Genomic DNA, 11120 nt, shown 5'->3' with positions numbered 1-11120 from the left:
CCCCACACACACACACACGGTTGATCAGGTTATACTACTTCCTCCTGAATGAAGAGTGGCATAATAAAGTCTGGACATTCCTTCTTTGTTGCTTGACTTAGAATACCATGGCAAGTGAGGTTATTTTTATAAATTCAGTTCTTTTGTAGACCAGTTAGCTTTAGTTCTTCCACAGCTAGTATTTAGTAGATTTCTTATTTTTATGTTTTATATGTTATTACATAGGAAGATATAATTGATTATTCTTTTTAAAGTTTTATTTCTTTATTTAATATATTTATTTATTTATTTTTGAGCCCTTACCTTCTGTCTTGGAGTTGATACTGTGTATTGGCTCCAAGGCAGAAGAGTGGTAAGGGTAGGGGTCAAGTGACTTGCCCAGGGTCAGACAGCTGGGAAGCATCTGAGGCCAGATTTGAACCTAGGACCTCCCATCTCTAGGCCTGGCTCTCAATCCACTGAGCTACCCAGCTGCCCCGTTTTCTTTAATTTACATATAACAGTATGACCAAGTATTAATAATGCCTACTAACCCTTCTTTGTGAGAAAGAAAAGCAATTAAAATAACTCAGGAATACAGTTACCAAACCTTGCAGCATATATGTGCATTCTATATCTATTGTAGCACTCTCCACCCCCACCCCCCCAACCCCTTCTTAGGAATAGTGGGAGATACCCGGCTTAATTTTGTATGGGAAAGGAGAGAGGAGCCAGAATTGGTTACAGTCAATAACATAACAATTCCTTTTATCATTCAAAGAACATTTACATTGTTCAAGTAACTGTGTATATAATTTTCCCAATTCTCTCTGCTTTATTTTTTATCAGTGTTAAAAAGTCTTCCCATGTTTCTTTGAATTAATAATATTTATCATATATTATCTATTACATTGGTATTATTTGTATTGTATAAATAGTTTTGTTTGTATATTATAAATCCTCAATCCTCAATCCTATAAGAAAACTGAAACAAGTTAAATGATTTGCTCAGGGTCACAGTGGGTCTGAAGCTAGATTTGAACTTGCCTTTCTGACTCTAGGTCAAGTGCTTTATCCACTGTACTGTCTCAGCTGCCTCTAACACAGAGAAAACCCTTGTTGGTTTTCTGTATCGTCTTTGGTCTTACATACTGGCTTGTCTGGAAACTCTTTCCTATTGTCCTAGAACCTCTGGTTTCTCTCCTCTTCTGTTGTAGGGTAGAAGGAGTCAGTTATTGTAGTTTTTTTTTTTTATTTTTTATTTTTTATTTTAAACCCTTAACTTCTGTGTATTGACTTATAGGTGGAAGAGTGGTAAGGGTAGGCAATGGGGGTCAAGTGACTTGCCCAGGGTCACACAGCTGGGAAGTGTCTGAGGCTGGATTTGAACCTAGGACCTCCCATCTCTAGGCATGGCTCTCAATCCACTGAGCTACCCAGCTGCCCCCCAGTTATTGTAGTTTTACTTAAAATTTCTTGATGATTATTTGGCCTAAAATAAATTCAGCATTTTTTTCTGGAGTAGCTATATTATTCAGGCAGCCATCTAGGCAAGACTGTCCCTTGCTGCTTCTTCAAAAGCTCTGTACTAGAAAAGAGATTTATTTTATGTTTTCCAAAAAATAAAGCACATGTGGTATTAGGCTCCCCATAATAACAGTTTTTTTGCCTGTTCCTTTATTGCTTTGGTGGTGGTCTTTTATAATTTTTGTATACTTTTCTGTAGTAGAAATTGTTGTCTCTTTGTAACTTCAAGCTTTTCTTTATGAGTAAGATCTGGCATAGTAACATCGGATGTATTGTTGCTATTAATTGATGCGAACACCGATTTGTAGGGTTTTAGCAAATAATTTGGCCTTGATCCTTATCCATAAAAGCTTTATTTTTAGCATTACTATATAGATTGGTTTTGTGGTTTCTCAGTTTACTTTTTACCATCTATTAACTTTTCCATCTTGAGATTTCTTTGGTTTCTGTGGTATACCACTAACTCTGGGGTCTCTGAAATTCATTTACTTAGGCAAGAACTTTCTTTTGGATAGGACTCAAGAAAGTTGCACTAGAGAACTTCAAATAGTATCATTAATAACATCATGTTTTTGAAATTATTCTTAATATTGAGGAGAGTTTTTTTCAGATTCCTGAGAGAAGGTAGGTGATATTGAAGTTGTATAATGAGAACTCTGCTGTACTATAGATTCTTAGTTTTTGTCAGGATAACTGTAAGCAATTTCCTTAAAGCATTGGTTCTCTTCTGTTTTGACTTATTTGTAATATATTTTGAATTATTAGGTGGTATCATATATACCTAGGAGAATGAAGTAATTAATTTTTTTTTTTAATTTTAAACCCTTAACTTCTGTGTATTGACTTATAGGTGGAAGATTGGTAAGGGTAGGCAATGGGGGTCAAGTGACTTGCCCAGGCTCACACAGCTGGGAAGTATCTGAGGCCGGATTTGAACCTAGGACCTCCCATCTCTAGGCCTGGCTCTCAATCCACTGAGCTACCCAGCTGCTTCTGAAGTAACTAATTTTTTTCCCATTTTCTACCATAATGGTGAAAGGACTTTTCTTCAGAAGGAAAGAGTATATGTGAAAATTTGGGTTGTAGTATCTAAAATACTTGGTTAGATATGGAACTGGACTCACTGTTGTGTTTTTTGTTTGTTTGTTTTTTTTTTGTGTGTGTTCCTAGAGTGAAGACAAATCCAGAGAAGAGAGGTGTGAAACTACAGGTATGGGCCTGATATTAGTTGAATTTGTACAATAGATAGAAAAGCTACCTTTGGAAAGATGAAAGCTTCTTCCTTTTATATCTTAAGACATTTGAAAAATGTTTTTAATGCCCTCTACTATTAAGAAGGTTTTCTTTTACTTTTTTTCTCTTTCTTCATGAAAAAACTATAAAGTGCTTAGCATAGGACCTGGTACAAAGGAAATAACTATGTTAATGATTACTCCCTTCTTCTTCCCTTCCCAGAAGGCTTTTAAGCAAAAGATGGTGGTGGGGCTCTTTGCAGAAAGTATTTTTGTTTAGTTAAACTGTATGGTGTCTAGAGTTCCCTCTTCTGATTGTCAGCCTTGTTCTGCTCAGCCTCAAAAGGTACAACTATAAGCAACAGTGGGAAAGTACAATGAAAAATTTGGGCTTGAGGTACAGAAAATCTCCTGGTAATAAGAGCACTCCAAAAGGAGATGTTATGTTTTACAGTAGTGGGTTTGCTTTATGGGTATTTGGTCAAAGACAGAAGATTACTTTCCTCAGACTGTAGTGGCCGGATTTCATTTCATGTATGATTCTCCAACTTTCTTTGTTATAATTATATCTTCTAAGAGCCTTTTAGTTTCTTGGAAGGCTGCTCTTCTATTTTTTATTCCTTAACTAATTTCTTATTCCTAATTGACTTAAAACTTGACTTTGTAGACTTTTCTGAATTTTCACTTGACTTGTTTTTCCATTTGGGGGAGAAAAACCTTTTACTTGATCCTTCCTTTGAGGTTTGCTGGGTATTCTATTTGGTCAGTTGCCCTAAGTACCCCCCCTCCTTCCCTATCTTGACAGTAAACTGTTAAAATTTTCTTCAAAGGAAACTTTTATAAATTGGTTCAACTATGCCTTTCATTTCTTCCCATTTATGCATTTTATTCTTTTCTCTAAGACTAAATAGTTGTGACAGATACTCCTCTGATATGTTAAATTAATAGACACTAAAATATTAATGAGGTAGCCAAGGAATAGTGGCTAAAAATCTAGACTTAGAGGGAGCAAGATCTGGGTTCATGTGCTGCGTCTAACTTCTATTGATGGTTTTACTGGACAAATCACTTAACTCTTGGTGTTCCAGGCATTTTCTAAAACTCAAGTTGCAGAATAAGGTGTTGTTTTACATTGGTAGGGAAAGTTTCCTTACCAAGGGTTTTTCTATCAAGGAAATCACAGATCTGGCCCACTCTTTTTGCTTTGTACCCTCACCCCTATACGTGCACAGTTCTGGAAAGCTCTAACTGCAAGTGTTTTGCTAGTGAGGGAAATTAAAGCTACATCTTTTGTACATGCTCACTTCTCTCTTGTCACTCCTGGCCAAAATCACCTCCTGCCTTAACTGTTTTATAGCCTGCTAGAGGTTCTCCCTGCTTCAAGTTTCTCTCCACTTCAAGCTGCCTTCCATTCAGCCCTCACAGTGATCTGAAAGCATAGATCTCAGCAGGTCACAACTCTTCTCCCCTTCCCTTCTCCATTCCTCTTCCTCCCCCCTCTTCCCTTCCCTTCTTATTTTTTTCTGAATGGTAACATTTATTCTCATGCATACACCCTAGCAGGGATACCTCACCCCCATTTCCCTGTGGCTGTCCTTACATACAGAACCTTACCTGAATTGATTGTCCACATCTTCTAGCGTTTTGCTTAGGCTGCTGGCTGGGAAGTTTGATTTCTGTTTCTCTTTTTAGTGGTGATTTGGAGCAGTCTTTCACTGGTGGTTGATGTTAGTTATTCTTTTGAGAACTTTTTTTTTTTTTTTAATATCTTTTGACCACTTGTTCCCTAGGGAGTGGAATGCTTTTTAGTCTCACATTTCTGTTCATTTTCTTGTTTTTTTTTTTTTTTTGAATATTAAACCCTTATGAAAGGTTATAGCACATCCTAGGCACATTATGTAGTGGTTTCCCAGCAATTCCTAAACAGTTTATCAAACACAGGGATATTGTGTTCAGGTATTGGTTATTCTAGTACATAAGATTTATGTTTTTTTTGTTTTTGTTTTTGTTTTTAAACCCTTACCTTCTGCCTTGGAGTCAATACTGTGTATTGGCTCCAAGGCAGAAGAGTGGTAAGGGTAGGCAATGGGGGTCAAGTGACTTGCCCAGGGTCACACAGCTGGGAAGTATCTGAGGCCAGATTTGAACCTAGGACCTCCCGTCTCTAGGCCTGGCTCTCCATCCACTGAGCTACCCAGCTGCCCCCTAAGACTTAAGTTTTAAGGCCATGTGGTATTTTATAGGAATAAACTTAAATGTAGTCTAATCAATTATAAGTTGCCCAATAGGCAGTTAATTTTAGAATACTTACTGTAGCTGGTGTGAAAGTAAAATAAACTAAGGCAAAGAGATTTGATTTAATTTAATTATTATTACACTAGTTGAAGAAAGGGGTTACTGTCTGTTCTTTTGCAAACAGGATCCTAAAGTATGCATTTTTCTCATAGTATGATTTAACAGTGGTAGTTCAGGGGCAGATAGGGTCTAACTTGCTCTTAATCTATTATTGTTCGCCCTTGGTCATGATAAAATAGTGGTTCGGATGCAGCAATAATGCTTCTACTCTTTCTAATCTCTTTCCAAATACATGAACCAGAGAGCTCTAGAAATGCTCCCGCCACTCCCTGCAAAGCGGAATAAACAGATTGGGGTTGTTACTTTGTCTCCCAGTTTCTACCAGCACTATCTAGAGAGGAAAAGTTATCAAACTTCCTAGGCCAACTCCTACCTTTCACTCTTAGGAAATCAGACTCATGCTTTTAAAGGAATACATAGTCCTTACAGGTTTTCTATTTTTTCTCCTAAGGTAAAATAGAAAGCCTTTGTTAGAAATCACTAGTGAAATGTGGTACGTTTTCAACAGCCTGAGAGCTACTGTTGACGTAAAGCAGTACTGGATACGGAGCATGGAATCAAGGGAAACTTAAAGTAAAAATAGAAAGAGCCTGCAAAGTTCTCAGAATGGCATCTTAGTCAATGTCCTTTTAAGTTACTGCCTAAATGTTGAAGTCCTTGTTGCTTGGAGGAATATAGAACAGGAATGGGAACATCACATCTGCCTGATTCTCAAGTCAATCTCTGCTGCTGACCCATATGTAGATTCTACAGATCTCAGTTTTAGTAACATTATTGATTGAACCCTTTTGTTTTCCTACATGCTGGCTGCTTCTAAAAAAATTACTGATATTGCTATGTTTTTTTAATTTGAGGACAACCAAACAACTAAATAAATGTTATTAATAAACCATTTTTAAAAAGCAGAAGATTTAATGACATTGACCCTGGGCCTCACAATCATATAGAACTAAGGGTTTTTGAAAACTAGTTATTATCTACTGATAAAGTAGGTAGATGTAACTATTTACTCTCCCTCAAACATGCCCATTCCTCCTTTTAGAATTTTATAGGTGGCTCATTTAGGTGGGAGAATCACAGAATTTAGAATGGGAAGGGAACTTGAATGCCATCTGATCAAATCCTCTCATTTTTACAAATGAAGAAACAAGACACTCAGATTGGGAAGGGACTTTCCTGTGGCTCTACCAGTAGGAAATAGTAAAGGCAGGATTCCAGTTCAGCCCTCAGAGCTCCAGATACACCACTCTTTATTGATTCTATGAGTTAGAGGGAGTGTTGTGACACCTTCACGCATGTGGGGAATTTGTTTTGGCCTTCTTATTTACTTGAGACACTGGCATACTTATGTAAGAGACCTGTAGTTTCATTTTTGTAGTTATTCCCGTAACTTTAGGTTATATATACTTCATGGGTTGCTCTGGGCTGAAAAAAAAAACTAATTGGTTTAATGACTAGCCTTATGATGTTCATAAGCCTTTCCAAATGACTATACTAATGCTCGGGTAAGAGTCCATTGTTGAATTCATGCTTGAACCCTTGGAAATTAGGCAGAAGCTGAAAGAACTCTTTTTGGAGGGGGGATGGGTAAGGAATCTAGAGTTACCTCTGCACCATGATAAGAGACATTGGAATAGGACTTTAGTGGAGGATTGCCCGAGATGCATGACCATATATAGTAGTTACCACTGTACCCATTGCTAACCCTGTCAGATTAGGGGCTGCCTGTAAAACTTAACCTAAACAGCCAGAATTCTTCCTCTGTAAAATATTCGATGCTGAAACAGATCTTATTATGAGACTTTTGGTTCAGATAATCCCACACTTTGGGAACTGAGGTTTGGGGGAAGGAGTTTGGGAAATGAGAAACAAATTTGTGTTTCTTCCACTCTATCACCCATTGCTATCTTCATGGATCTGACACTGTTTATCTGACAGTGCACTTAGTATTGCTTTGCCAGGGAAAACCACACAAAACAAGCCTACTGCATCAGCACTTTCATTGTGTGGAGAGTGGAGCCTCCTTTGACATGGTTACAGCCCCTTTTTAATCCATTACTCTCCTGCCCCTTTCCCATCCTAGCCTGTGTCTGTCATTTACTGCTGCTCTCCCTGAGCTGCTTGGGCCCTTTCTAGTTTGTTGTTGTTGTTCTGGTCAGGAGTCTTAAGCTCCATCTGTTTTGTGGTTAGACAAGGAGAGTGGAGAGCAAGTTCAAGATCATTGATTTGGAGAGCAGAGTGAGGCAATGGCTGCATTTAAGTTGGATTTCCTTCCTGAAATGATGGTGGATCATTGCTCTTTGAATGCCAGCCCTGTGTGAGTAGTTTTGTTTTGTTTGTGGTATTTTTATTGTAAGCAGCAAATAGATTGAGATTGTTTTGTCTTTTTATTTGCCTAAACTGGGCTCCTCCAGAAGGATAGAGAATTGGAATGAGGGAAGAGAAAGTATTAACCTTCTCGAGACAACTGTTTTTTTTTTTTTTTTGGACCCTCAGATTGGTTCCCTTGTTGGTCAATGCTGCCTAGTCCTAAGTGCAATTCATAGGGTGTGCTTGAGAGCCCTAATCTGCCAGCTAAATGATTCTAGCTTCTACAGACTACATTCTTTCTCTATGTCAGTAAGGCATTTTTGAACTCTAGCTTTATCTTGTGCTAATTGTACAATATCACATGACACTTGGAAACATAACATGGGGCACGGTGAGGGGGTGTTAAATACCTATTAGAAGTCTGTTACAGTGGATGCTGTTAGCTGCCTTGTGTGTGTGTATATACATATTATATATATTCCATATATAAAAATATATACACACGTATATATGTATGCATGTATGTATGTATGTATGTATTCCTTTGGCTCAGTTTAAAATTCAAAACTTTCACTTGAGAAACCAGAATATTACCAACTAGTCAAAATCATAATTCTGAATAGAGGAAAACTTGCAAAAGTACATTCTGAGTAAGAATCCTGAAATTTCTTTTACCTATAGTGCCAGAGGTGGCAGGGAATGAATACTGTTGAAATAGAGACAAAGTTTTAAGTTGACTACAGGGAAGGGAAACCCAGTCTTTGTTAGGATTGTTGAAAGGACGCATTTCCAGACTATCTCACTTAGTGCCTTAGCATCAGTCACCATCAGAGACAGATGGGGCTTATTATTAAAAACCTGAACTTTCATACTATCAGACAGAAGGAACATTGCTCAGAGAGCAGGTAATGTTGAGCTCAGGTCTTGTCATGCATTAGTAGTCTGGTTGAATTGGTTATGGTATATTATTAGAATATAAACCATATTCCTTCTTTGGGAAAGGAAAATTTTCAGGATCCTTGAGTCAAAGTGATTTGAGTTATTTTGGAGCAGATGCTGTTTGCAGTTTTTTCTAATTTCTTAAAATAAATTAAAAATATTTTATGTGTCTTTCCCCTAATGTTTAACAGTGATACTCAATTAGGGACAGTAATAAAAATGTGTGGGTGAAGTTTCTTTACACCAATCATAACTTAACAAATCTATAATCATTTTCAAAAGTTTAGTGCTATCCTCCAACCCAGTGTTATAATGATAATTAAGATAGGTACTGGACCTGTGGTTTCATGAGTATGGGGAATTCCTCCACAACTTGGAAAGTTGTCTAGAACGTTCAAAGTTTAAATGATTTGCTCTGAAACCTTCTACATTTGTGGGCAAAGAACAACTAATTGCATCAGCAATCTCAGCAGATCCCAGAAACTTTCTTACCTTGACTCTTCCTGTTACTAGTATATGTCATAGGTGGGAATTGGACCTAAGATTTCATCTGAAAGCTTTAAGACCAGCACTTGATCCATTGTGCCAAATTGCATCTCATTCTAATAATAAAAATAGCTAACATCTACGGCTTTAGATCTCTCTGTCTCTCTCTCTCTGTCTCTGTCTCTCTCTCTCTCTCTCTCTCTCTCTCTCTCTCTCTCTCTCTCTCTCTCTCTGTCTGTCTGTCTCTCTCTCCTCCCCCCTCCCCCGCCCCCTTTGACAGTTTTCCTAATTGTCTTATTGTGGTATATTGTATGAGATGGTAGTGTCTTAGTAACAGCTCTAAGACCCAAGGGCAAGCAAAGGTCTGGCTAGTGGTTCCCAAACTTTTTTGGCCTACCGCTCCCTATCCAGAAAAAATATTACTTAGCCCCATGGAAATTAAATTTTTAAAAAATTTTTAATAGCAATTAATAGGAAAGATAAATGCACCTTTGGCCATCACCGCTCCCCTGGATCTCTGCAGCACCCGGCGGTAGTGCCCACTTTGGGAATCACTGGTCTAGGTACTGGAAGTTAAATGATTTGCCTAGGGTCACACAGCTAGAAAATATCTGAAGTAAAATTTGAACCCAGACTCCTATCTCAGGCTTGATTCTCTATCCACTGTGCCACCTAACTGCCCTATCTTTTTTGTTTTTTGAAATAACAAATATTGATTCTCTCTTTACCATTTCTTCCACGGTTTCCTTTCCTTGGGGAGGCAGGGGAAGCAAAACTCATGACATGTATAGTCAAGCAAAACAAATTTCCTCTTTGACAATGTCTGTTAGTAAGTGAGTAGCATGCTTCATCAACAATCTTCTGTTCTGAAGTCTTTTTAAAAATTTTCTTTTTCAATATTGTCTAAATTCTCCTTCTGCTTACTTCATTCATCATCAGTTCATGTAAGTTTTCCCAGGTTTCTCTGAAAATTAACTTTAATATTAATTAGTAATTAAATTAATAAAGAAAATTAATACTAGAGTATTGACTGTTATTTACTATTAGCTCAACACTATGCTGAGCACTGGGCATACAAATAAAGGCAAATAAATCCTTTCTCTCAAGTATTTCATGGTATAACAGAAGACAACATGGAGTTAGCTATGTTCATACCAGATCTAGACAAGATGACTTGGAGATCATCCCAGAAAAGGCAGGAGCGTTAAGAAAGCCAAGATGTGGAAATGAGAAAGGAGAGAATTTGGGGGTGGGGAGGAGAAGATTCCTGGAGCTGGAAAATAGTGTGCCTTGTTTGAAGAACAGCTAGGAGGCCCAAGTCATTGGGGGGGGGGTGCACAGGGTATGTCGAGAAGAGAAGATGTTAAAGAGTTAAGAAGTTGGGAAGCAACTAGATCTGGAAGGACTTGAAAAGACAAACAATAATTATTATTTTTGATTCTCATTCTGCTTATCCACAAAGAGAAGTTGTATTTCATAGAATACTTTTGTTGTAGTTTCATTTAATAGTGATAGTTCACATTGTTATGAATCTTGTAAATTTGACAGCATTTTTTCTTGCACTTTCATATGTGTTCCTCTCTGTTTTGTATATATGGAAATAGCCTTTGGGTTGGCATTTCTTTACTTCTCTTCTCTGTCATCCTTCTCAAGTCCAAATTTTCCATGGCAATATGAAGTGTACAGTGCTGGGCCTGGAGTCAGGAAGACCTAAGTTCAAATCTGGCCTCACATACTCAGTAGCTTTGTGATCCTGGGCAAGTCATTTAACCTCTGTTTGCCTTAATCCCTTGGAGAAGAAAATGGCAAACTATTCCAGTATTATTGCCAAGAAGACTCCACGGACAACATTGGGGTGTGGTTGTCCACAGGGTCACAAAGAGTTGGCCACGACTAAACAACTACCACAACATGAAGTATACTTTTGATACATACTGCCTGTGTGACCCTGAGAGAGTTCTTAGTCTCTTTTTATTCTAGGCAGCTGTTAAGACTATAATTTGCAGAAAAGGTGCCAACACGCTTGGGGTAGAAAAAAATCTGTACTGGTGTTCCTATGACAGTGAAATTACATATTTGCTCTCCAAGGAGAGAGAGTATTTAAGTGCCATCTGTGTGCCAGGCATTGTGGTTAATGCTATATACCTCATAACCACCTTTGGGAGTAATGGCTTTTATGATCCCCATTTTTATGTTGAGGAAACTGAGGCTAGCAAGTTATTACTTCCTTCAGGTCATATACCTTGTAACTGAAGCTGAATTTGAATTCAGGTCTTCCTGACTGTTTACCTA

General features: G+C 37.8%; 1 protein-coding gene across 1 annotated transcript in view; it reads left to right on the top strand.

The window, feature by feature from the left end:
- The first annotated feature begins 7336 nt into the window (after positions 1 to 7336).
- CELF1 (CUGBP Elav-like family member 1) overlaps positions 7337 to 11120 on the top strand; it is a 50073-nt gene continuing 46289 nt past the window's right edge. Inside the window, exon 1 of the mRNA XM_044680941.1 lies at positions 7337 to 7410. Coding sequence (XP_044536876.1) covers positions 7340 to 7410 — 71 coding nt within the window. The 5' untranslated portion in view covers positions 7337 to 7339. The remainder of the gene's footprint in view (positions 7411 to 11120) is intronic.

The sequence above is a fragment of the Gracilinanus agilis genome, chromosome 6 (assembly GCF_016433145.1).
Source record: "Gracilinanus agilis isolate LMUSP501 chromosome 6, AgileGrace, whole genome shotgun sequence".
NCBI classification, from domain to species: Eukaryota; Metazoa; Chordata; class Mammalia; order Didelphimorphia; family Didelphidae; genus Gracilinanus; species Gracilinanus agilis.
This window is presented reverse-complemented; position numbering and strand designations above follow the sequence as displayed.